General features: G+C 38.9%; 1 protein-coding gene across 1 annotated transcript in view; it reads left to right on the plus strand.

Annotated features, from left to right (window-relative positions):
• The first annotated feature begins 842 nt into the window (after positions 1-842).
• LOC141788749 (G-protein-signaling modulator 2-like) overlaps positions 843-27,791 on the plus strand; it is a 28,273-nt gene continuing 1,324 nt past the window's right edge. The window contains exons 1-14 of the mRNA XM_074667800.1: positions 843-1,085; positions 16,456-16,677; positions 17,038-17,173; positions 17,456-17,595; positions 20,264-20,387; positions 20,613-20,728; positions 21,046-21,201; positions 21,765-21,873; positions 22,088-22,253; positions 24,002-24,084; positions 24,209-24,394; positions 24,538-24,697; positions 27,067-27,252; positions 27,336-27,448. Of these exons, the coding sequence (XP_074523901.1) occupies positions 982-1,085; positions 16,456-16,677; positions 17,038-17,173; positions 17,456-17,595; positions 20,264-20,387; positions 20,613-20,728; positions 21,046-21,201; positions 21,765-21,873; positions 22,088-22,253; positions 24,002-24,084; positions 24,209-24,394; positions 24,538-24,697; positions 27,067-27,252; positions 27,336-27,448 (2,001 nt within the window). The 5' untranslated portion in view covers positions 843-981. The remainder of the gene's footprint in view (positions 1,086-16,455; positions 16,678-17,037; positions 17,174-17,455; positions 17,596-20,263; positions 20,388-20,612; positions 20,729-21,045; positions 21,202-21,764; positions 21,874-22,087; positions 22,254-24,001; positions 24,085-24,208; positions 24,395-24,537; positions 24,698-27,066; positions 27,253-27,335; positions 27,449-27,791) is intronic.

A 27,791-nucleotide genomic window follows, 5' to 3' on the forward strand; every position in this document is an offset into this window, starting at 1 on the left:
TTACTAAATATATATAAATTATATAAAAATATATATAAAGTATTAAGCAGTAAATCAATTCCTAAACTTATATATTTATACAGTAATATATATATATATATATATATATATATATATATATATATATATATATATATATATATATATATATATATATATATATATATATATATATATATATATATAACAACCTATTGCAGTGTTGGTTTGACATTGAGTAGCTAAATTGAGTAAATATATATATATATATATATATATATATATATATATATATATATATATATATATATATATATATATATATATATATATATATATATATATATATATATGTGTGTGTGTATATATAAACAAAAGGCTTTAGCTTGTACAAAATCCCACTTTGAGACCTTTTTGTCCCTTTACCATTAATACGAACAAAATGTGCCTTTATTTTGAAATTTTCGGAAAACCATTGCTGCTTTCAAGCGTTTTTAAAATTCTTCATTTTTTACGAATCACATTTTATTTACATACATAATGATAAGTAGCCATATATATTAATGTCTGTTTCGGCTTATATTCGAAATAATCAAATAGATATACTCCAACTTTTGTTTCATTTAGGATCTCTTGTGCTGCAGCAGCGAGGAGTCACTTGTTCACGACAGGGGGCGGAAGAGACCTTCAGTGTGGCTCCCCTGCAGAGCACTGAGCTCATTTGCCTTAGGCTGTTATTAAAATATGACAAGATTCTGAATGTACGAGTCTGTAACTTTCTCAGCCCATAAACGTCACCCTGAGTCCAATTATCGTGACATATTTATGTGTTTGACTCTACGCGTTTGAGAAGTAACGCTAGGAATTCCGATAGCACCTGAATGCAGCAACCGTGGAATCCTAATTGGAGGCAGATTTTCAGCGCGAGGAGTGGCTTCTTCAACTTCTGCTTCCCGAGACCACGGACACATCTGACTCCGAGACACAAGTATCAGAAGTTTAATGAACAACGGGCTGAAAGTCAACTTTAGACAGCTTGAAGTGTCCGGAAACCGTTACTTTAACCCCGGTGTTGTTTGTGATGGATCCAAGCTCTACAGTCTGAGGTAAGTGAATGAAAACGTAAAGCTTTTGACAACACACCCGCTGTATTGCAGTATTCTTCGACCGTTAACAGTTCGTTTTGCTAGCTTGAAACTTCATTTTGTCTTTAAATCAACAGCCTGACTCCGTTGAACCGTAACTGATTTAAATGCCGTATACCCAGACAGTGAGCATGTAAAGGCATGTTCCCTTCAAACTGACTCATTCCCAGCTCTTCTGGTTCACTATTTCCCAAACACTGTAAATCACGAGGGTTGTGTCATACTGAGACTTGATTGAAGGTTATGACTTCTCTATTTTCCTTAAGACATTTGCAGGAAAGAATCTGTACTAAACCTGGTCACTGTTCAGTAAGTGACGAGCTTTTCCTGCTCTTTTTCAGTGGTTTAATGCAACTAAGGAGGTTACTGCACTCATTTCCATTAGATGCTACTTGTAGCCTACTTTTAACTCCACTTAATTCCTCAAAGTCTTTTCCAGGGGCATGTCCAGACGTTTTTGACTGGGGTGGCCCAACTTTTGCAGGGGTGGAATGAAAGTATCATTTACTATTTTTGACTCTGGGTATCCCAAACCCAATTCAAAAATTGATCAGAGCTCTATTTGAGTATTTTTAAAACAGGGTGTCCACGGGGTCTTAAAAAGTATTAAAAGTTGATAAATCAATTTTGGGAAAATTAAGGGCCTTAAAAAGTATTAAAAAGTCTTAATTGTGGTTTTATGAGGTATTAAGTTTCACAGGTATTCAAGCTTTAACAAAAAATATCCACAAATATTTATTTTCCTTCTTGCAACTGTTCCCTGATTGGGACGTTAAACATTCAGTCGATAAAGTTCTAAAATAGACTAGAATAGAAAAGAATAGAGTTACTTTATTGATCCCAAACTGGAACATTGTTGTGTTAACAGCAGAAATTGATGGAGTCAGTAGAAAAATACAAAAATAAAAAACAATAGAATAAAAAAAAAATACATAAATGTACAAAATACATGTCCTAAATTTTAAAAATGATTAAATAATTTCTCATTTTCTTCAGCAAGTTGGCCATGAATAACTGCTGTTTCTTGTTGTGGGAGTGTCGATAAACCTGCCTTCAGTTTCATTTGTTCTTTCAAGCTTTATTCCTCCTTAGCTTACATCATTTCTGTAAAAATGTAAACTACAAGTGTTAAAAAGTGGATGCCAGCAACAACTGAAAGTTGCGATAAAGTCTTAAAACTTTTTGAAAGGTTTTTGAAAAAGTCTTAAAAAGGTAATGAAATCAACCTCAGGATTTTAGCATATACCCTGTAAAATGATTTAGGATTGGCAATTTGGCAGTGTGGATTATCTCACTTCAACCATTTACACCAACAGTGACAAACTGAGCCCAATTTGGCAGAACTCGCTCACACTTAGCATTTACAACCCTGTGGCTGATGTGTCAGCAGTGTGAAAATACTTAAATTACGAAGGTGGAAACAGTCATTTCACAAGGTGGTAGCAGTATCCAGCATTTAAAAATTAAAGTAAAGCTGCTGGACCAAAGCATAAAACTCAGGACTATAAAAGGAAGGATAATTATTCCTAAATGGGAGGAGAAAAGCCAGAAGTGTTACAGAGAAGATAGTGGATAACCAGCCCATATTTGTGGTATTTGCTGTATTTTGAAGCATTTCATAGCTGGTTAAAAACTCTTTACACTCCAAGTGAAATATTCAAGTTCCTCAACTGTTTTTTCTCAGCTTTATGTGTCCTATTGTTTGTTGAGTCTTTCAACTCATGATGGATATCACTCAGAAAGCCTATAATTACACAGTATCCTCAGATGATTGTGTTGCAGCTTAGTGTTGCGTTTAAAATTAGCTGGGACCTCTTTTCTCAAAGGGGGGTAGGGTTGAGTGAGTCACAGATGATGGTTTGTCTTAATCTGGATTCAAAAGAAAAGATGGTTCTCACTTTAGAGAGCGTTGCTTAATTGGAGATGTTGGTTTGATGCACTCTTATTGAAATGGTTAGGGTTTGGGATGAGCCTTTTTATTATGAACACATGGAACTGAACAACTGTTGGACTGAGAAATGAAATAGCTGTTTTTGCTTGGCTTCGATTAGGTTGTTTTCAACCAAATAATGGTTAATTCACAGATTTTTTTTTTTAAAAAGAGGATCTATTAAAGAGACAGTGCTGTGTTTTTGAAGTAGGGTTATTTAAGGTAATCTTTGAGTGTATTACTCACAGGAGAGCCCAGTCAGCTCAGCCCCTTTCTTGGGAAACCAGGCGGAGAAATGACATGGAAGCTACGCTAACCCCTGTGGACATGATCCACATTTACCCCATACTTAAGCTATTTTTAGACCAGATCCAAATTGGTGTACGTGCACACTTGATTCAGACATTTTTCACCGTTTTATTTTAGTAATAATAATAATAATAATAATAATAATAATAATAATAATAATAATAAATTTGTTTATTTATTTATGAAGCATTTTTCATTTCAAGTGACAAAGTGATACACAATAAGCATTAAAACAGGTAAAAATTAACAGATAAAAACAAATAAGACAAGCAGCCAAACAATAAAATAAATCATTAAACACAAAACCAATAATATAGATTAAAAAAAGAATCACAAAATTAAATCTTTTCTTTAAAAAAATTGATCTTAAGTGGCCAGGGAAATTTATTTATATAGCACATATCAGAAAGGCATTTCAAAGTGCTTTACAGAGATACAAAAAAAACATTAAAAGAAAACAGTTAAAATTCAATTGGGGGGCAGATATTAAAAATAATAAGTTTCAATAAAACAAATAAAATTGCAAAAAAAAAAAAAAAAAGGGTTTAAACTTATTTCAAGATATAAGCATTAAAACTGCAGTCCAAAGTTGTGCAGTTAAAAAAAAGGATATTAAAATGGTTTGTTAAAATACTCTACTAAAGGCAGCTGTAAAAAGTGAGTCTTTAACCTGGATTAAAGTAGTGAAATAAAACAGGGGACTGATCGTGCAAGTCTCATCTTCAGGCTGTTCAAAAGTCTAGGGGCTTTCACCAAGAAAGCTCTGTCACCCTTGGTCTTGAATCTAGACTTTAGAAGAGCCAATAGGGCACTGCCAGAGGGTTTTAGACAACGTACGGGTACATAACAGGGTTAATAGCTCAGAAATACAGTGAGGGGCAAATCCATGTTGAGCCTTAAAGGGGACATATCATGCTGATCCCTGATTTAATACTTACATATAATATAATAAATTTGAAAACAAGACCTTTCACTCCCTGAATTTTCAAAAAATGAGATATTGTATTTTTTCTGATATCCTAGAACGAGATTTGATGCCTCTGAAAATAAGTCATTACCAGTTGGCTGCGAGATTTTGACCTTCATGACCACACGAGGATCCTTTCTTTTTATTGGAGTAATCTGATAAAGCAGCTCCTCCTCTGTGATGTCAGTTAGTCACACAACCGCCACCGAAGGATACACCCACCAAGAGCCGAGTATAAACGTATAAACTATACATGTTACAGAACCGGTTTGACTCACCACACTGAAGCGTCCTGAGATGATCTGTGTCGAGGTGGATTTTCTTCCTCCTGAGCTGCAGAACCGTCCGGGTCTGACTCGGGGTCCAATACAAAAGGACGTATCCTACACTCTGCCATTTTATTAGTGCTATCAATGCCTTACGGTGAAGTTTTGACAAACAGCAAACTCGCTCGGTCTGCTCCATTCAGTTTGGCGATTTTGTAAATACTGCCATGCTGCAAAAACCGCCCCCTGGCTCTACCCCCTCAGCCCCTCTGATAGAACTGACCAATCGGAGCACAAAGGGCTGTGACGTTGCGAGGTTACTGGAGGTCATTCTCCAAACGGAGTGTTTCAACAAGATCTTCAGAATGGCCTAAAATGAGGATATTGAGAACGCTATTGTGGGGCAATGAAGGAACTAAATGACTTGTACTGAGGGCAGAAATGCTTTACAGGCATCCTCGTCTGGCATAGTGAAAAGGAGAAACAAGCATGATATGTCCCCTGTTCCCTGTGATTAAAGAATCTTTAAATCAACACAAGTCATCACTTCCTGTGATCCTTTGCCGTAGTTACTCTGGATCATTATGATGTCATACTACTGTGAGAGACATCAATGAATAACAACCTTATCATGTCAGTGAACACAGCTCTACACCATGAGTAGTCATTACTCTAAGATAGTGTCATTCTCATCAGTTCAGGTCTACGTGGATAAAATCAACAGCTGATGGGAAAAGTCGTCTGTCTTGTTCAAGCACAATTCTGAAACCTTTTTGGTTCCAGTTTCTGAAATTGAGGATTTGTTGTTTCGTTTTGACCCAGTTCAGTTTTTATGTGGCCATGTGTCAGACTTTCTTAGAAGCATGAGCTCTGGTGTTTCTCCATAATGACGAGGATTCTGAATAACTTCATGGTCAGTGGTTGATTGTGTCAACCCACTTTAAAAAAAAGTTCAAGGAAAAATGATTAAGATCTCACAGGTCTCAACATGATGTTAGCGATTGACTCAAACGATTAAGAGCAAATAAGAGTTTGAACATGGTGCAATTATTGCCAGATATTGTGCTCTCTGCATCAAATACAGCTGCACCCTTTTGATCTGTGCACACTTTTGCAGAGGATGACGCAATCTTTAAAAAATCATGCAGTCAGCTGGGGTTCTTTGGGTGAAAACACTTCAGCCGGTGAATGAGGTCATAGGATAATAGACTCACTGAAGCTGACACAGAGGCAAACAAGCCCTGTACGGCTCAGTGCAGGGGTATGTGCAGAGGAGATCAAAACAAAAACCCACAGAGGTCACGTGATCACCAAATTGGGTTGCTGGCAGAGTTAATGAAATGTAACCTGGTCTGTTGAACCTCAGGTTTCTGTTTTGACATGGTTGGAAGAATTTGGCACATGCAGGTTTAATCATTTTTGTGTTGGTTTATGGATTTGGGTTTTCATTATCACTCAGTCTGCAGCCTGCAGCAGGTGAACATCGAAATTTATCCTGCAAAATAGACACATATCAGATTAATAACCTGCTCATACAACTTTGGGGTAATTTATCAGGGTGGTGGAAGTGAAGATGACACCAAAAAATAAACACAGTAAAGATGAAATCAGCAAACTGACTCAGCCAATTCAGCCAATGCTTTCCCCAGTCAACCTTTAGTTTTCGGATCACTGGTAAAAAAAAATCAACTCAAGCAATTGGTGTAGTTTTTATTTGAATCTAAAGCATTGAAAAATGACTTTTTGTTCTTTTTTCAGTTTGTAGCTCAATGATTGTATTCATCCCAGGCTGGTGACTTCAATATCCCTCACCTTAGCTCTGGTCTGAAACACCTCAATACAACTGTTACTGTCTCTTTAAATCCCACCAGCAGCAGCACCACCTTAGCCCTGACAGGTGTTTCTCTTTATGAAATGACAAATCATGAAATATGGCCATATGTGTTGATCCCTGGACCTGACCCAGAAAGTTTGAAACAGGAACAAGAAGAGAATCCTCAGCAGGGAAGAACAGAGCGTGAAGTTTCTGTTTCTTTATCACAGTTATCTTTGAAAAAGCCACTGTGTGCAGATATCAGTCTTACACTGTGGTTAGGCCAACATTGAAAATGAAATGAAAATATTTAACCCTCCCCTGGTACAAATAGGGATGGGTACCAAATTTAGTGCTTTTATAGGTACCGACTGAATTCCATCTGTAGTACTGAGTACAGATTCACATAAAATCAAAGGTACCATGTTTAGGTACCTAAACGCATCCTTCTGACTGTGAGAGGGTGGATGAGTAGGCGATTTCCATGGTGGACATGAACACAGCATTGCAAGTTTATACATTGAGGAATAAATGTTAAATTGAAAAACTTTGAGATTTAATTATTAAACAAACTTATATATTACCACATAAACAGACAAAAGAACTGAAAATTGGTATTGTTGAGTACTGATACCGATTGCCAGGTACAGGGCATTGGCACTGTATCATTTCAATTGTGAAAAGTACCCATCCCTACGTCTGCATAGTGATGCCAGGTAGAAAATGATATTTGGGGTGTTTTTTTTGTCTTAAAGGGACAGTTCAATTTTTTTGAAGTTGTATGAGCTCTATGTGACCACTAAGGACATAAGATACAGTAGAAAGCTGTCTCCTCTCCCTCAGTAAGACACAGACTGTAATCGCTGGTGACGAGAAAATAGACGCTAACAGGGACAGACGGTACCAAATTCAAAGGCTATTTTCTCTGCCTACAAGAACTAAAATCAAAAAGTAATACCACAGTTTAAGAGTGCGCTACATAAAATATTTTTTAAGTGCATTAAGTCTTCGGAAATATAAACAATTATCCGGACCTAACTAACTGGTCATGTATCCTTCCACGCAGCGCTAGTGTGCTCCGTCCCCCCTCCTCCTTTCAGCTGTAGGGAATGTAAGCAAGCTATGCTTCAGGTGCCGGTTACAGACATAAATGTTCATATTTCCGAAGACTTAATGCACTTAAAAAATATTTTATGTCGCGTACTCTTATACTGTGGTATTACTTTTTGATTTTAGTTCTTGTAGGCAGAGAAAATATCCTTTGAATCCGGTGCGGTATTTCCCTGTTAGCGCCTATTTCCTCGTCACCATCGATTACAGTCTGTGTCTTACTGAGGGAGAGGAGACAACTTTCTACTGTATGTAATGTCCTTAGTGGTCGCATAGAGCTCATACAACCCCACTTCAAAAAAACTGAACTGTCCCTTTAAAATAGGTCGAATAAAGAAATTGAAAAAAAAAAAATTTTTATAGATATTGACGGGGATTTGTTGCCGTGAGGCAACACAGAACCATAATAGACACTAGACGGTAATGAAAAAAGAGATTTATATATATTTATGTTTCAACATATTTAAAAAAAATATTTAATGGCCTCAACAATTAACAATGCTTGCCAAAAAAAGTGTAAAAACAAAAAAAAACTTCTTATAAGATTTCATGTCTGAACATTTCCTGCAGGAAACACTGTACTACTGAAGAACACCCCATTGAAATGAATGGATAAGGAGCCTGTATATATTTTATCTAACTTTAATGAACTATTTATCAAAAGACTTCACTTTTGTGGCTTTCAGGAGCCAGACTTTTCACAGTGGGAAAAATGTGTGGAGGGTATGAGCTGTGCTCTGTTAAGGAGGCTCACAAAGTTCACTGGAGTAGACCAGAGCCTACAGCGTGAGCCTGAACTTTACTAAAACTAACATCAGATTTATCTCCGTGGTCAAAACATTTTTAAAGATCAGTTTGTTTTTGAACAGTTTGTAAACCCAAACACAGTTTACCGAAAAGTTGACATGGCAAATCCATAATGGCGCAGTGTTTCCTCAGGAAAACATTTGCATTTTCCTGTTTCCTTGAATTAATTAGCAAATAAAGTAATTTAAACTATCTGAGTTTCCGGACTGAAAGAGGCCCGGTAAAAAGTTATTGGACAGTTTTGAGGAGAAAATTTGATGAGTTTGTACTTGCAAGAAAGTCTTCAAAAAGGAATTCTGGCTGACCTTCAGAGGGTCACATGGCAGATTAAAAACTGCCATTGGTTTCTTAGGCCTTCTTTTTTTTCCCTTTAAAGTATTTCATGACAACTGGGATGTATTGTTTTAGTGTGAAAGGCCAAAAATGAGTATGTTGCCTCGAGGCTATGAGGTACCATAGAGGGTTAAATATGAAAGTGTAAAACCATCTCTCAAACTAATGACTGAATTAAGACGTTCTTCTTACAAACACACGACAGTGGGCTGGAGTGAAGATTTGCTGTCCTTTTTAGCTCCAGTTTCCAATTAGGAGGTGGGATGGAGATAGTATGATGCCTGAATGTTCACATTGTGTGATGGAAGCCAGCCATGGCAGAGCTCAGGCTCTCACAGAGAACTTTCATGTGAACGGCTGCAGATTCCTCTTGCCTTGGCTCTCAGAAACTGCTTGATTCCCTTTTCTCCTCTCAGTTGTCAGGGCTTCGCCATGTGGCTCAGTCTCTGGCTGTGCTCACTCAGGCACTTGTTAGGACTGCTCGTCTGACTGTCATGTATGGCAGCTTTTGTGCACGCTCTGCAGGACAGGGAGCTTTTTATTCATCTCCGCCAGAGGTAGGCTGTGTGTATTCAGTGTGTGATGCTTTAGGTGTGTCTTTAAGTGTCTGTGTACTATCTGAGGTTGAGATAACAACATTTAATCAGTTTTTAGAAAGAAAGATGTGAATTTTGTGCATCAAATGCTGCATTTAGAAATAATGGCTGTCACTGTATTAATCATGTAAATAAATTCAGTCACCTTTCCCAGGTATACCTACTTTGCCTTTCAGAGATATTTTGCAGATTTGTATTACGGGAGATGTGAGTGCAGTTCTGCTTTGTTTGTGTCAGTAACACAACACCTCATTGGCTAGCTAACACATGATGCTGAGCTGACCACAGGAGGTCTTCACATACTCAGTTTCACCGTTAATATTTCATGATATGGCTGGCATACGTGTAAAAGTGCACATGTGATTTCAGGCTAAGTTTTCATTGTTGTAGACGCATATTGCCTCATCCCATTGTAATGCTTGGTATTACATTCAAGCCCCGTCATGTCAGTGCAACACTGGCCCATTTCCCACTGTGTGGATTTCACTTGACAGGTAACGGACTAACCTGCAGGTTATTGACACAGTGTGGTAACCAGATGGGCTCGTTTGGACCAACGGCTAAAAAGTTTAAAATGGGAATAGCTTAAAGGTCATGGAGTGGTTTCAAAATGTTCAACAAGTAAAATTTAACAAAAGAAAATGTGAAAAAATGAATGCAATGTGCCAGAACAACAACATTAATATAAACAAACATCTGAGAAGAGATTTTCTTAACCACTGATTTTGTAAGCCTGATATAGAGGGAGTATTTGGTTATTAACAATGCTTATGCTACTTGAGAGCAGAATCACTGAGGAGTGTAATGGTTTGTCAACTGACGTGGGGGAGTGAAACCACCAAAAAAAGTATTTTTTTAACTTGATATCAAACCTTGACAGATGGTAAACAGCTCCCAGGTTTATGAAATAGCAGTAAGTGGACATAAGATATCAGCAGCTGGACAGATATTTTTAGTGGAGAACACACTATGGTGATGATTGCATTATCTGTGGACACTTACCAGACTGTGATAGACCAGGACATAAACATGTGTCGATACATCAGAAACCCTCCCAAACCAAAAGGAGCACACAGACTGTTGAGCCTGAGATCCAGTTCACAATCAAAGAACCAGAGTCCATGTTTGGTCATAACCTCAGCCCCAAACCAACTTATTCATTCAACAAGCAAAGACAAATCTGTATTTTTAATATCAGCAGTTAATGTTGCTGAATGCGGTCAAACCTGGTTGACTGAGGTTGGATAAAGACGGCACATTGAATAACACCCCTACAGAATGGACAGCGGGGCACATTGGAGGACACAAGGCGTGTCACCGTGTGGGCCAGCTCCCGGGACAGATGTAATCTGTTCCTTTGTCATTAATAGGAGAACAAAATGAAGAGACAGTTACACAGCTGGCTTATCCGTTCAGAATACTTTTGATCCACCTGCACTCCTGGTTTGTCTTCGCCAAATAGCAGAACCTTTGGTGATATACTGTATACTCCCCCAGTGTCTCCACCTCATCCTCCTTACAATAATGTACTCCATCTTTTTAAATCAGGTTAAAAATAAAGACTACAGAGAAATATGGGAAATCATGGGTAAATCCCGAGTGACATACATTTATTTTGTCTCTTTTTTCTTCATCTTTTCTCTCCCTCTTTTCTTTGAATTAAATGAAATGAGAGAAGCCAGATATATACTCAGTATCAGATGTTAAGGCTGTTTATTGTTTAATTGTAAGATGTGCATCAAACTTCCAGCTGCCGTCAGGTTAACTTTCCATTATGACAAACGGCTTTAATCTGACATCAGATGTGACGGGAAAGTTAATATAGATATAAATGTATATGCTGGTTCAGACGGTTACATTAAATAGTGATTGCTGTGATTGTTTATTGCATTAAAATGTGGCTGACACTCTGGAAACCTGCCTCTGAGGCTTTGTTGACATGTGCGCACATGTGCGCATGTCAGCAAATTACAGCTGCGGAGGGTGCGCTCCGCTTTGCGCCAAGAATAGACCAGGTTATAGCTGGCGAGCTTTCAGCGCACTTTTTTGGCACGAAATTGTCACTGCGCCAACATGAATCTGCTGACACCTCCCCCTGGTGCGCCGTCAACTCCCCCTGGCGCGCAGTCACACCCATCTCTGCGCAGATGGGTGTGACGGTCTACCAAATAGTCAAATTGGCAGCGCATGGCGGTGTGCCACACAAAATTAACACTGCGCGGGGTGCGCCAGGCTTGCGCCCCCTGCGCTGCGCCACAAATTTAGAGCCCTTAGTGTTTAAAAAACGCTAACTTGTCTCAATAAATTAAGCTAAACGCTGCTTTTTCAGTCAAATTGCGTGCATCATCAGGATCAGGAATACTTTATTAACCCCAGGGGTAAATTTGGTATTACCATTGCTCTTTACATAATAAAACAGTTAAATAAAATAAGTGTGAGGTATACAATAAAATAAGCAGTTAAGTATCAGGAAGTACCAAACCAGATAAGAACTATTTACATAAGGAGGTAGAGAAGGCAAGAAAGTTATTAAACAGATATTGCACTTAGTGAACAGTACTTAACAGGATATAAGATATAAACCAGATACTGTACTTAAATGAACTATATTTAACAGAGTATTGCATTTTATGACGACTTAGGAAAAAGACAGTCCCCTTTTCAGTGCTGGCTTTTGGTAAACTAAGGTGGCAGCTTTAATTTTACGTCTTACAAACTAAAAGCAAAGTAGAGTATAATTTCTTCCTCTTGAGATCATTGTTTCAGACTTTTTCTAAATTCAGACAAACAGATTAATCTGGATCACCTCCAGCTGATTCCTCAGAAAAGTGTAGGAAGAGAGGGATGGGGTATGGTATACTTTCATTTGGTGTTTGTCTTCTCTTATGCCTTATTGTTCTTTCTCTGTGGGATTAGCCCCAGGGGGATGTTAGAGAATAATAAGTCACTGATGAATAACCCATCTCACTGAAATCAAAGTTAATTCAGAGGTGGGTTATTTTGTATGGATCAAGTGAAGACGTCTCTCCCACTCTGGCAGCCGGCTGCTGAATGATTATTTCATGCAGTGTCAAGCAAATAGCCTTAGGGTTCAGTGGAGCAACTTAAAGAGGCTATAATCTCTGAGGTCTGGCCTAATTGGAAGTGACACACATCATCAAGGTACTTAGAGATGCAGGCTAGCGATCGCTAAGCAGTGAGGAAAATCAGCAATCAGCGAAACACTGAGACCAAGCCAAACACTCTCTTTCTGCTGATTTCTGCATAGTAACAACAGGCCGTTAATCTGCATTCACCTTAACCAAAGGCCTCTCGACCGGACTGTTGGGGTCAATGTGAGCGCTGAGCGGATTAAGTCCTTTGTTTTGCTGTTACCACAAGTTAGTAGGGCGCTCTGAGGAGCAGCAGGCGATCCGAAAGAAGCCATGTTCTCGTTATTTTTGCTGAAATCGAGACACCGCGGCTGGCTGCAGTATGTTTATGTTCATGAAGGAAGAGAAGCTAATGCGCGTTGTGCTGAGAGAGCTGTCCCTGCTCCGGAGAGTGATCGAGAAGCTTGAAATGTCTGTCGTGTCAAACTGTCTTCAGTGCATCAGAATGGGGAGAGGCAGCAGGTACGTTAGATGGCCACTGGCTCAGAAATCCAGTTTTTCAGTTTTCTGACTGTAAATGACAACAGATTCTGAAATGTCATTTTACGTTTCTCTGCAAGTCTGGAGTGATGATCTTGTTTAGAGCTGCTGTAACTCTTTAATATGCCATTATGCATTATCGTTCCTCTGAAGCCTGTGTATTAACCTAGTCTCTGACAGACGGTTCTTTTCACCCTAATGGCATCAACGACTTCCCTTCGAGATTTGCACAATTACCACAAGTGAATGGACAGAAAGCTTAAGCTGCAAGTTAATGCTCGCCGTACTCGAGAGGATGACTGAGCAGAACTGGGTCTGATTGCTGATGCAAACAATCAGTCTGCTCCAAGGTGGTCTGAATAGATTACATAAACCCGGGGTCTGCAACCTGTGGCTCTGGAGCCTCATGCGGCTCTTTGACTCCTTTGCAGTGGCTCCTTGTAGTTTTCAAATATTATTAAAATAAAGGGCTTTTAATATTTTAATGATAACGACACAGACACTAAGTAAAACCATAATATAAAATTTGGACTAAAAATGCATCACCTCGTATAACAAAGCTTTATTTTTTTGTGATTTTTTTTGTAGGTTTTTTTTATTTTATTTTATGTATTTCTATTTTTTGACATTTTTGCAAATTAAGAAAAAGAATTCCACATTTTTTAAAGATTTTGCAAATTTTTGAATTTTTTTTATAAATCCTTCTTTTTTTCAATTTCAGAAAGTTTTTAGAATTTTTGGAAATTAAGCAAAATTTTGAAATTGCATTATTTAGGTTTTTTCTTTTTTGCAAATTTAAGACATTTCATCAATTTCTTTGAAATTTTGCACATTTTTTAAATTCATTTTTTTATTTATCAAATTTTTGATCTTTTTTTCCAATTTCCAAATTTAGCAAAATTTATAAAATCTATGACACTACAAATTTATTCTTTTTTCTTAAATTTGCACATTTATTAAAAAACAAATAAATAAAAAGAAAAAAAACTAAGAAATCACATGTACAAATTTATAAACACAAAAACGTCTCGTTTAGATAATTATTCACCTGATTATACACTTTTTTTGTCTTAATGTGGAGATAAAGTAGATTTTTCAGCTCCCGAATGACTTACATTCAGGTGAGCTAAGGCAAAACGGCTCTTTTGAAAGTAAAGGTTGCAGACCCCTGATATAAACAATGATTCAGTGATACATTTATTTTTATTTAATGCACAGAAAAGAAAATGCAACAGTATCACAAGATTCCACATCTGTTACTTTCACTATAAAAGTTTTTTTTAGCATCTAACGTCCCTGAAATTGTCTCTCTAGCATCAAAAAGTGTTGTCCTTCTGAACATTGAATTCTTCTGGGATCTGCCGCATTGCCAAGCTTGATAAACCATCACAGCCCAGAAACAGTGCTGTTGTTTTTATTTGTCAATTCAGTCAGTGTTTGTGGGTTAATTGGTAAACAAGTCTTGCAACAAATAAATCTTAGTCTGATTTTTGCTGAGATTGTGCAGAGGTAAACTTTATTTATCATCCTGGCTTCAGCAGACAGTGTGGGCAGGAGCTGCTGTCTGTCTGAGCCATAATACTGGGTCACTCCGGGGATGAAAAGTCAGCTCAGATCAGAGCTCTGTACTCACACAACCCTTTGAGAGCAAGATGTCTAATCCCAACATGCTGCTAAATGCCCTTTGTTTTGATGTAACCTGACCTAAACTGTCACACAACTCAGATTTCTTCATTGGGATGGGTGTGGAAGTCAGAAATGGTCCTCACCACAAACACATGAGTTTGTTTCATGTTGTTAAAATGTAAAGCACATAATTAAGCTCCAGGGTTATTTTTGAGCGCTCGTGTTCCCCGCAGACAGGAAACTCTCCGTCCTATTTTGGATTTATAGTTCTTGTCTCGGGGCTGTCATGCTCCAGACTTCTTTTTACCATTTCTGTGTTCTTTGTTTGTGAAAGCTCCCAGTGTTTGAAAAGATCCCCACAGTCAGGCTTGGGAGGGGATTGTGCAATCATTCAAGTGTTTCCCTTTTAGTTCCACAGAGAGCGCAGAGATGATACAGAGAAAACAGCCTTGTGCTACATTTGTATGAGTATTTACAGAAATGCATTTAACACCACAGTTAGAGTTTGGCTTTTTGGGAAGTGACTTTTCTCACCAGTCCAAGGTTGGTTGACTGTGTTGTCAGAACACCCCTCTTTGTTGGAAGTGGTGTCAGTTTGGTTTATCCAGCTGCCTTCGCTCAGACTTCATTGTTTACGGTACTCTCAGCACTATCTGTTGCATCAGCTGTGAATAGATGGTGGTCCTTGTGTTGAGAAATTATACATCAATTCCTCTCCAAAGGGGATTTATACACTCAGATTTTTCTTTGAAAAAAATCTAAAATAGTGAGAAAATGTCCAGAATTCTGTACTGCCAACATCCTATGGTTTAGTATTTTCTTCTTTTTTTGTTTTCTTTTATTGATTCCTTTCACTGTTCGACGAAAGCAATACTTATTGAGATCCCTCTAGACTCTTAGATAAAGGAACAGGTGCTAAGTCACTAGATTGGACTAACCAAAACCAACCAATTAATTAATTATTTTGTATTTGCTGCTTTTCCTTTTTGGATAATTTCTTTTTAGTTTTATTTCTTTTCAGTTCTTTTTTGGATTGTAAATTATTCATTGGTTGTTGAGATTGTGTTGTTTGACTTTTTGTTTTGCTCTGGTATAAATGTTGTACAGTAAGAAGGTTTGGCACATATAAGCTAAGTAGCTTCAGCCTAAACCTTTTGGGTCAACATGGTTTTCAGTGGTGTCGCTTTTAATATGATCGAAATAAACTAATTAACTAAACTAAACTAAAATATGTCCTACAAATTATCCATTAGTGAATATATTAACTTGTTGCTGCATTTTTAAACTAGAAAAACACTCAGAGAGCGCAGACCTCCACCAAGCGTATCGTGATTCTAATGCAACACTTTAGTCCTACTTTAATGTTATATTCTCTTTCAGCAGACTGTCTGCTACAATTTGCTGTTAGTTGTAGGTTTGTATGATAATTTGTTTCCTGACAGTGTTGAAAATTATTATTACCCAGTACATATTTCATATTCTAGATCTTAGTATCCAGAATGTTCCCAGGATCTGGATCGTATTTTAACATCCGTCAAAAATTATGGTGACCTTGTCTTGTATTGTTTTGCAAAACAATCCGACCATTTATGGTGGAGTTATATACACATATGGTGAAAACAGCCCTATCTCACAATGATAAAGAATCCTTTAAAAAAATCCTGGATCCAGATGATGATCCAGATCACCTCCAAAATTGAATCAGTTCTTCCTTATCCCTTTTTAAACATTTTCTGAAAATTTAATCAAGATCCGTTTGTTACTTTTGGAGTTATGTTGTTCACAGACAAACAGAAAAACAGACAAACAGACGGTCAAACTCTTCCAAAAATATAACTTTGTTGGTGGTGGTAATAAAAATAGTAGTGACTGCTTCAGCCTTATCCTGACTTTTCGACTCACATTTCCACTTTACATTTCCAACATCCCTCCTTCCTTACAGGATGGAGTCGTCTTGTCTGGACCTGGCTCTGGAGGGCGAGCGGCTCTGTAAGGCCGGGGACTATCGTGCCGGTGTGTCCTTCTTTGAGTCTGCCATCCAGGTTGGAACAGAGGACCTCCAAATCCTAAGTGCCATCTACAGCCAGCTGGGCAACGCCTACTTTCACCTTCAGGAGTACCACAAAGCCCTCGAGTACCACCGGCATGACCTCACACTTACCAGGTGAGCTGCTTCTCACATTTGTCTGAATAAAACTGTATCCTCTTTTCTAACCCTCTTCATGCTAATTGGACAAATTTCCTGTTTCCTGCTCAAGGGATCTCAGACCTGTATTAACAAACATGCATCCTGGTTTTATTCAAGATTAATCTCTGACAATGTTCTCTAAACAAACGCTGTGACTTTTTAATAACCGTTTTCCTCTCCGCGATTTAATTGCTGCGCTCCGCTCTGCTATGAAGCTGCTTGCGGCGGTTATTACTCTGTTGCCTCTTGTGTTTCCAAACTAATGCTTTGCTAATCTACTAAAGTTGCACTCTAATTATTTTCTGATGTGTTTTTTATTCTCATTTCAAATTATAGAACAATTGGAGATGAGCTCGGTGAGGCAAAAGCCAGCGGCAACCTTGGGAACACGTTAAAACTTTTGGGACGGTACGATGAAGCTGTTGTTTGTTGCCAAAGGCATTTGGACATCACCAGAGCCATTTATGATAAGGTGGGTGTTTTGTTTTAATCCTGACTTTACACACGTGGAGCATATTTATGATATTAAAAAAATAGATGGAGTTGTTTTCCATCCTACCACGCGACATGCTTTGCAACCACAGAGCAGTTTTGGTATGCACGATGACTGCAGAGCGTTGGCGTACCAACATCTAGAATAGTTTGCCAGCCCGCATGCAAACAAGCAGGTCTGGTGTCAGTGTATTTTAAGTATGTAATTACAGCGCTGGTCACTCTGGTTTCCGTGTGTTAAAATCTGCTGTGCGTGCTGTAGGTTGGGCAGGCTCGGGCGCTGTATAATTTCGGGAACGTTTACCACGCCAAGGGTAAGAACATCTGCTGGAGTGGAGCTGATCCAGGAGAGTTCTCCGAGGAAGCACAGGCAGCCCTCAGGAAAGCTGCAAAGTACTATGAGTAAGTTGGTTTCACTCTGTGCTTCTGGGCACTGACTGCTCCTCTGTATTGATTCTGAAGACTTTCTAGTATTTTGACTGAAGAGTTACGAGTTCACTGTCTCCCTACAGCTTTGTTAGTTAAGTTTTTATGAGAGCAGTTCTATATGAATCGATCAAAAAAGAGTCTGTCTACATTTTCTGTATTTTTCCTTTTCATTTCACTCATCTCTGAAACCATCAGCCACCACCTGACAGGGTTAGAGCTTCTGGAAGCTATGGCTAACTTTCCAGGGTTTAAACAGTTGACGTGTTCCCATCATTGTTTACTTTCCAACTGGCCAGTGAAGTTACAAGTACGGGGCTTGTGTTGAAAAATGACATTTAAGCTCAGATTAATAGTTGCACTTGCATGCAGATTTCAGTCCGTTGAGGTTAATTTAAGATTAGCTGTCGTCACTGACTGCAGTTGAGTTCCAGGGTGGTTTGACGTAATTTGTTTGGCCTCTTTTGCTTTCCGTACTGAGTGCAGCCAGAGCCCAATGCTCATAGATGGCAGCACTCTTGCACATCTCTTCAGGGTTCTTACAGCTCAAGGAAAGTTAATTTTCCTTTTTGATGCCATTTGAAATTAAATTCAAGACCAACTTCTAACACAAATGGAAAAAATACAGCATCAATCACACAGGGTTAGGGACAATTAATAGAGTCCCAGCTGCAACCATGTCATGTTGATTCTGTTATCGTGATTGCGTGATGTTACCAAGAGTCACTCTATAGATTACTTTAAAATATAAATGTTAGCATATTTTGAGATATGAGATATTTACAATCATACTAACATGTGTTGACATTTTCTTAGACTTTTAAAGATTAATTTCTGTCATTTTAAGGCCATCTAAGACCTTGATTTTAGATTCTGTAAACCTGGATAATTTGAGTTTTCTTGAAAAATACTTGTAAACCGGTTACCTTAAAAAACTAAGCAATGAAATTAGTTAATTCAACTCAACATCTTAACTAGTTACGATTATGGAAAACCATTCTACTACAAATTAAAATATTAAGTAATGTTAAAATAATGTTGCATACCACTGTTAAACATAGTAAGTTGACCTCACTCTAAGCTGAAAGATGTGATATCAATAAATTTGCCTTATAAATTAAGTAAATGTAGTAATAAAAAAATTGAAGCAGATCAGAAAAACTAAATTAAACAACATTTAAAAGTCCAGCTGGGTCTCATATCCACAGCGTTCCCTCCTCACTCATGGTTACAAACGCCGTCACAACAAAAATCAGCTCTAATTTCATAACTTTAGTAACCGTGAGTGAGGAGGGACGGCAGTGGATATGAGACACGGCTGTATATTGAAATATTGTTCTTCAGGTTGTCTGAGCTCCACAGCACTGACTGGCGGTCTGTGCTCCATGGCACGCACAGGGTCTTGTGCCTACTGATTTTGCAGTGTGTGCCTAATGGTTAATATATTAACAAATGAAACTTTGTCTGGACTATTATGCTTTTTTGGCCAATTTTAAAGTTAAGTGCAAAAATATATATTTATTTATTTTTGACATAGTCCTTCCACACCACATAGAGCATGGACAGCTAGTCCATGCTGTGACAAACCATCCATGTCATGTGGTGCACAGAGAACCTGTCTAGAAGTACAGCAGGGTCTCATGTTGACTGCATCCCCTCCTCACTCATGGTTACAAAACGCAGTCACAAACTAATGATTTTAAATTGTGCTAATTTAGACAGTAAAAAAAGTTAAATCTACACAGAAATTATCATTTTCAACTAACAAACTTTAAGTTTTCATAGCCTAATCTAATGGAGTAATTTGAACTTTGGGGTTTACAGTGCATGTGCATAAGGGTCCCCGGGAACCATGTCTGTTGTTGGGATTTAGTTCCTCTCCAATGCCAGTTTTTATTGTATAATTAGAGATTATACTCACAGGACTCAAATGGAGCCTTTGATGCTTGAGTTTTTATCAATACCTTAGTTACATGGAGGATTTTACTTTGTCTATAACTTTCTGATCTAGGGATTTAATCCAGTAAAACGATAGTAAAACCAGTCGCATTCAAAATTGAGACAATGGGAAGTTCTGCAAGCTGCTCTGATTCTACCGTGTTTTCGAGGTTTTACTGTTAATTCACAGCATAATCATTTGTTTGGTTTTGTGTTCAACTGAAAAAGAAACTTGTTGGTGAGGTTTTGCCTCCCTTTTCCTATCCATGAAAAAGAAAATGTAGCCGTCTGTAAACATACAGCAGTCTCATTTATCCGAAAACATTGTTGCAATGCATGTTCTGTCTCGATTCTGGCAATAATGTTTCAACAACATAATTAAAACTCAAGCTTTTCCCACTGCTTCTTTGAGACACAACTTTGAAACATACAAGTAAAAGCAGGTCAACCACTTACTTGTCCTTGAAGTCAGTCCTTGAAGTTGATTAGTGTTTTTTTTCTCAGTTTACATGAGTTTTAGTTCATTTGATTTAAAGAAAAGTAGCAAACAGGTTTGTCTGTTCTGCTGTATTCATATACTGGTTGTTTGTTTAAGCTTTAAAGTTCGCCTGATGATGAAAATGTTCCTTTCAAATGTTAATTGGATCAGTGAAGTGCACCTTATTTTTTTCACATGTGTGACTTTGACTTAATTTTTTTCCAAAAGAGCAAACCTGTGCATGGTGAAGGATCTGGGTGATCGAGCAGCTCAGGGTCGTACCTACGGTAACCTTGGCAACACTTACTACCTGCTGGGTGACTTTGAAACTGCAGTGGCTGCACATGAAAAGGTGAGAGACAAACACATGTTGACTGGGAAGTTTATGCTCTGTTTTTTCTTTCTTCTCTGAGTATTATTAGTAACAATACAACATATTACTGCACAGATTTCTGTAGAGAAGCTACCGCTATATTCCTTTGTCCCACGCCACGACTTTTCAAGCTGTGTTTGTCTTGATTACCTCAAACCATCTCCTGTTAATCCTAATCTTAATTTGATCCCTAATGTTTGGCAGCGGCTGCTCATCGCTAAAGAGTTTGGAGATAAGTCTGCTGAGAGAAGGGCTCACTGCAACCTTGGCAACGCCCACATATTCCTCAGTCAATTTGAGGTGGCTGCTGGTCATTACAAGTGAGTAAACAAGAGATGCTCGTGGTCACTGGTGGATGTCATCATCAGAATTCAACATCAACAGTGTTATATTTTGAAAGATGCTAACTTTAGGGATATTTTACCTTTTGCATAGCTTTGAGTGTAATAGTAGTGATCATTTGCAGGAGTTGGTTGAATTGATAAGTTTATAATCCCACACTTGAGGATTTTCAGCACACAGCAGTCCTCTGAAAAACAAAAAACAAAGAAGGGAGGAGATAGCTATCATTGTTCTGCTCCCACCCTGCACATTCTTTCACCGTCCTCCTCCTCCTCCTCTTCACTTTCGCCCTCAGGAGGACTCTGCAGCTGGCCCGGCTTCTGAAGGACAGAGCAGTGGAGGCTCAGGCCTGCTACAGTTTAGGCAACACGTACACGCTACTGCAGGACTACGAGAGGGCCATCGACTACCACCTCAAACATCTGGTCATTGCTCAGGACCTCAACGACAGGTATCGGTCATAAAAGGAGCCATTTGTTGTCAGCTGTCCACCAAACTGCCTTTGAAGTATAACGAGCATGTACAGTGTGATTGTGGGTGGTCTCTGAACTAATTACCTGCCCAGATTTAGTGGTGTGACTGCCAGCACCCATGGAGCTACTGTAAACACAGAAAACTTCACGGTCACTATGAAAACAGCTTTGAAAGTCACAACAACATCTTTTAAAAACATTTACAAAGAATACCGCTGAGCAAAAATGTTTAAGATTAAATGCAGATTAGCAAAATGATCTCCTCTGATTCATTTAAGATTTACAAAAGTGACGTCTTACTCAGATAGTCTTTGTGCTAAAGTTAAAGTCATCTTCTTTTTCTAAATCATTGAAGGATTTTGCACAATTAAATGAGTCCAGGCCTGCAGTTGTTAAAAACAAACTGTTGTTGTGAAATGTGCACCAGCTCACATCCATGTTGTGATTTTCCTAAATGATAGTGTGACGAATGCCCTTCCCTTTCTTGCATAATAAAGCTAAAGTTGCTCAGCCTGTTTCCCTCCCCTCTGTCTCACTGCAGAGTCGGTGAAGGAAGAGCGTACTGGAGTCTAGGAAATGCCCACACCGCCCTGGGGAATCATGAGCAAGCCATGCACTTCGCTGAGAAACATCTGGAAATTGCCAAAGAGGTGACTGTTTGGGTTCACCTCCTCCCTCAGGGTCCAATCAGCAGCTGTCATGAGCCCACACCACCCTCTAGTGGTAGTATCAGAAACAGCAGTGGACAGTAGATCATTTGTATGCAGCGTGTGTGTGGAGAATGTAGAAACAGTATTGACATAAGAGGTGGAGAACCAGCGTTAAAGAATGATCTATTCATGGAGTTTGATCTTTATGTTGCAGACTGGAGACAAAAGCGGGGAGGCAACAGCCAGGATGAACTTGTCTGACCTGCGGCTGGTCGTAGGCCTGAAGTCCAACTCCCACTTTCACCCCAATGTCTTCCGCAACACAAACAGCAACAGCTCCACATTACTGGGAAGCTCCGGTAGCTACCCCAACCACCCAGGTGAATCCACACTCATCAGAAGAGTCATTTCTACAATGCTCCTACCAGTCTGTGGCCAGTTTTTCTTATTAAACTTTATAATGAGATTCCAGGTAGCACAGTTACATGATTACTTTTTCTAATCACACTCCTAAAGATTCTTAACTGCTGAGATAAAGATGTAGATTTTCCAATTTTCAAAGTCTTTGTAGAGTTGATCACAGTGTTTCTGTCCTCTTGTAGCATTCCTTGTCTCACATTACACAGCTCCACCAACAGTGTCAGACTTTTCAGTATTTCATTAATTGGCCCTTACATGACAAGTAGGGATGGGTGAGCACTGATTCCAGGTATCTGTACTGGGCTGATACCAGCCTCAAGGACCCTTCGTAGCCTGTGTAAACAGCAAAAGCCAAACTGAATTAAGATGGTCTGGTCTACGGAGCAATTCCTGTTTGTCACTCTTGACATCACACAGCGCCGCCCTCATCTGTCATCCTTACATTACTTTTCAAACACACATAAACTAAAACTTGACATTAAAAAAAGGATGTTTTTTACTATAATTATTTTTTAATTACTTTACCTCATTGTTATGATTTTCTTTATTGATAAGAGTATAGAACCACAATGTACATGTAAGGGTTAAGCAAGAATGTGCATTTTCAACATCTGAACAAGCGCTAGGGGTGATGTGAAAAAAAAAGAGTACTGAATTGATTGAATGTATTGTTTGAATTCCCTGTAAAAGAAAATAAAAAAACACAAAGTAAGTTTTTACCAGAGATTTTACATTTTTGAACATAGAATTTTTTCATAATGAGAAGATTATTTAAGAAGAACTTTTTTCCTAAATACATTACATAAAAAGAGTCCAAGCAACACATTTTTCCACAGCAAATCAAAATCTTCAATAGTTTAGAAATACAATCACACAGTTGTCGCCAGAAATCATTCACAGCTGGTCCAATCAGGACTCCTTCTGAAGTTCAGCCGTGTCCATCATCTTCAGCGTTCACATGCAGTGAATCTTGATATATGTGAGGCCATGAAGGATTCACAGAATCTGTCTTCTGCAGCACCTGAAAAGGCGGCCAGATTTGTCGGCCGCCACTTTTTGGAGGAGCCTGTGAAATGGGACACCCTTGGACACACCGCTGTGACGTAATCGGTCTCCAAATCCAGCCTTCATGGGCTGCAGCCCCTGAATTTGGACCTAGCTATTATAAATGAACCAGGGGGAGTTGACAGTTAAACTATTTTATATTGCACTTCAGTGTATTTTTAAAAATTGCCAAAACTCTGATAAGTATTAGGTTTTTTTCACTTTTATTAATTCATTTTTAAAAAAAAAAAAGAAAAAAAATGTGAACTCAGTGAGAGTTGTTTGTGTTTTATCTTTGGCTTAATGGAGTGACTGTGCTGCAATCGTCCGGAATGATCTTTTTCTAATTATCAAAACTTTATGCATCAAAATTGTAAGTATTTTCAGTAAGTACTCAAAAGAGAGTACTAATACTGGTATCGGTTAAAAAAAAAAAGTGGTATCGAACATCCCTAATGACAAGAAATGTAGCAGTGTGACGACCAAGGCTAGCAAATTTAGACTGCAGGCCAGTACACTCCTCTTTTAGACCTTTTGGAGTGCACACAATGAGTTACGCTGCATATAAACAAACTTTCATCTACAATAAATCTTCACGTCCAGCTGGTGTGAGCGTATTGTACTTCTGTGGACACATTATTAAATATTTGCATTTTTGTTTCAGTTGTCAAGGCCTCAGAGCACCTGGAGCCGAGGCCAAGTCCAGACAAAAACCAAAGTGGAGATCCACCAACACAGCAAGTGCATGTAAAAATATTTCAGAAACACTATGTATTGTTCATTGAGTCTTTTCTAATCTCTGTGGAATGATTAAAATAACACAGCTGTTGTTCAGTTTATTAAACAGTTTGTTTTCATCGTCAACACACAGGACTGGGAGGAGGAGTCGTTTCCAGGGTCGTCCAAAACCAACACCATCAAGGCCTCCACAAAGCTTTTTCTATTCCACCGATTAAAAAGCAAGAAGCAGAAAAGCATGAAGTCACCTCCTAAAGAGCAGCATGAAAACCACATAGAGCACTCTGCTCCTGAGCTGGAAGCACCAGTTTCTCCTCGGGTATTTCTGAACGCAGCTTAGAAAATCTAACAGAAGACGTATGAGCAAACCTGTGGTGTGAAGAGTCTCCTGGTTATCCTGATAACCTAAATGACTGAGTTAATTAAGTTCATTTGTTTCTGCTTTTTCTTCCCACACTGAAGCCAAACTCACGGGACACTATCGGAGAAGATGGCTTTTTCGACCTGCTGTCTCGTTTCCAGGGCAACAGGATGGACGACCAAAGGTGCTCCCTCCTGGGCCAGAGCCATCTCTCTGCCCACTCCTCTCCCTCCTCCACCCCACCTGTAGCTGAGAGGAAATGTGAGTCACCCTCCCTGATCCTATCTGTGTTCACGCCGTAATAATCAGGAGGAAAAAACAGAAATACTCAAAGGTCAGACGCTCGGTTTCCAGCTGAGAGAGGCTGATGGGTTTTTTTTACAGTGTGAACACAGAATCTCCACAAACATCCTCTACATGTGAAACACTGATGTGGTTGAGTCTTTGTGCTGTGCAGTGTTTTATGGTGTCAGACTAGAGGTGAAGGTAAAGCTCACCTTTACTGCTCCTTACCTTTAGCGTTAGTGTTGGATCCCACCTTTCTCTTAAGTTTCATCTCTACAGTCGAAACGGCCGACAGGAACATGTAGATGTCTGTAGAAGTGTGTTAAAACAATTAGTTTGTTCATTTCTCATTCTTTAACCTGGTGTCAGATAAAGTTTTTGTGTAAAACAAGATAAAACTCTGCTTTTTAATGACGACCAAATGAAACACCAGGAACTAATTTTGTAAACATTGTTCTGTCTTTGACACCGAGTGTGATCAAACCATTAGATTGAAACACAAAACCTGACCTGAGTGTATCAAACACTTAGTTTGAGCTGATTAAAGGTTTGGTAGCGTGATCTTTCACCATGCAGAGCAACTTCTGGAAACATTTTCTCTGATAATTGTCACCTTTTTTTTCCTCATAGAAACAAAAACAAAAAGTTTTGTACAATCATTGTTTAATGTTCAGAAAAGTTGGTAGTTCAGTGTTGGGTTATGTTTTCATATGAATGTAACAGCTGAAATACACCAGATGCGTCTGCAATACGTCTCTGTTTTGTCACGGGAAACAGATCAGATAGGTTTCAAGTCAATTTGTCAATTTACACTGGATCCTAGGGGTGGGATTTTTTGCTTGACAATATCAAAATCGGTATTCTTCGTCAAACAAACTTTTTTTTTCAGATTCAAATTCTTCATTTCGGTCCTTGTTTATAAACCAGGTTGTTGAAAACGTTACCACTTTTCTCACCAGCAGAGGGCGAAATGTTTCTCTCTGACTCATGTGATGTGCATTTTATGGGAAAATATTGCTCCTGATATAGTCTGTAGACATTAATCAGAATCAGAATCGGTATACTTTATTGAGCCCCGGGGTGAAATTCCATTTTAGTTACATCCCTTCCAAGACATATAAGAAAACAAACTCAAACATGGGAAAACAGACAGGATTGGGATTAACCCAGGAGCTACTAGCTACCCAGCGCCCCTTTGCAATAGGTATGAAGTAACAACATTGGCAGAAGAGAGGGGAAAAAAAATGTCAATTCCAGACTATTGCAGTAGTTTGAGATCAAGAAAAAAAACACCTCAGCATATAAACTGTTATCATCATTTAACTTTTACACATGTTATGGTGTTAAACAAGCAAACTAAATCCCAAAAATTTTAGATATCGAAGAATGGCAATTTAAATTGAATCAGCACTCCAAAAATCATAATAGAATCCAATCGCGAGAATAGCATATCATCCCAGCTCTAATGGATCCGTTCTGTTGCAGTACGTCTGCGTGGCTGCTCCGTCATGTTGCAGGTAATACGCAGCCATCCTATTTTTGACGGGCATGGAGCTGTGACGCATAAATTCAGCGTAGGGAAGATCAAGCGGGACAGGAAGTAGTGACCGGAATCTACCTAAAAACACCCAGTGATTTTCAAAATAAAACATACTGTGTCAAAATTAGGGAGGGGTACCTTTCACATTTGAAATGATACAGTACTGATGCCCAGTACCTGGCAATCGGTACCGGTACTCAATGGTACCAAGTTTGGGTAGTTTCTGTGTTTGTGGTAAAAAAAATATCAATCTGTTTAATACTAAGATTTGACATATTAATTCTTCAATATATAACCTTTCAGTGCTGTATTCATTTCTACCATGTAAAATCTCCTACTCTTCCACTCCCTCACAGTCACACGGATACATTTAGGTACCTAAACATGGTACCTTTTGGTTTTATGTGAACCGATACCTGGTACTTTTGACAGATTTCGATCAGTACCTATTAAGTACCTAATTCAGTATCCCTAGTCAAAATCAGTTTAAATTTAGCTTGACCACGACGAAAGACATAATGAGTGAAGCCAGAACAGGGGTGAACAGGTTTGAGGTTTTACAGCCCAACATGAATGAAGAGAGACTTATCAATGGAGTGGGAAGTGTGGAAACTCCTCGGTCTGTGACTCCAGCTGTTTGTCAGTCATGCAGCCTGTCGGACTGAACACACAGCCAATGTACGTTGACAAATGCAGTTGAGACTTGGCGCAAAAAGAGTGGCACTGCAGACGTATCTGGTGTATTTGAGGCGTAATCCCATAAGTCACAATCTTACCTTAAGATGACAAGTTTTTCTGTTCCTAGCTATTTTGGAGTGCGCAACACCATCACAGGATCCTGGTCATTTCCTGGAGCTGCTGGCCAGCTCCCAGGGCCGTCGGCTGGACGACCAAAGAGTCAGCCTGAGCCATTTTCCTGGCTTACGACTCAGCACCTCCAACCCGCCTCGTACACAATCCACCTCCAGCACCGACCAGGTCCACCCCCCAGGTACTGAAAGCACGTTTAAAGAGTCCAGGTTTAATCACACATCTATGATCTCCGCACATGTTGAGACTGATTTCTGCTTTCAGCCCAACTCTCCAGTCCAGAAACTCACACACCCTCCCTGTACAGCCGCCTCGAGGCCAGTGCTGAGCAGCCTGAAGGGGATGACGTTTTCTTCGACATGCTCGTTAAGTGCCAGGTAGGAAAATGGAAACCAAAGCTGCATGAAAATCTACTGCTAGGAAAATATTCTGCACTCTTTTTTACACTAATTTTATAGAATAAATCCAGAGTAGCCATCCCTGTGAATCATTTTATCTCTGAGTTTTTCAACTCAGCGCTGCAGAGAGATCCCTGTAAATGCTCATTTCCCAGAAGGCCGCTGTATCACTGGTGTTTTTTAAACACAGCTGTTGACTTCCACCCTGTATCTCTGCGACCTGTGCAGCTAAACATGACTTGCTGTTATATCACAATGACACAGATAGTTTTAATCTCATAGGATCAGCTGCGACAGTTCACAGAGGGGCCACAGCTGCTCG

The sequence above is a fragment of the Halichoeres trimaculatus genome, unplaced genomic scaffold, assembly GCF_033239565.1.
Source record: "Halichoeres trimaculatus isolate MK-OKI-2021-1 unplaced genomic scaffold, fHalTri1.1 fHalTri1_scaffold_4, whole genome shotgun sequence".
NCBI classification, from domain to species: Eukaryota; Metazoa; Chordata; class Actinopteri; order Labriformes; family Labridae; genus Halichoeres; species Halichoeres trimaculatus.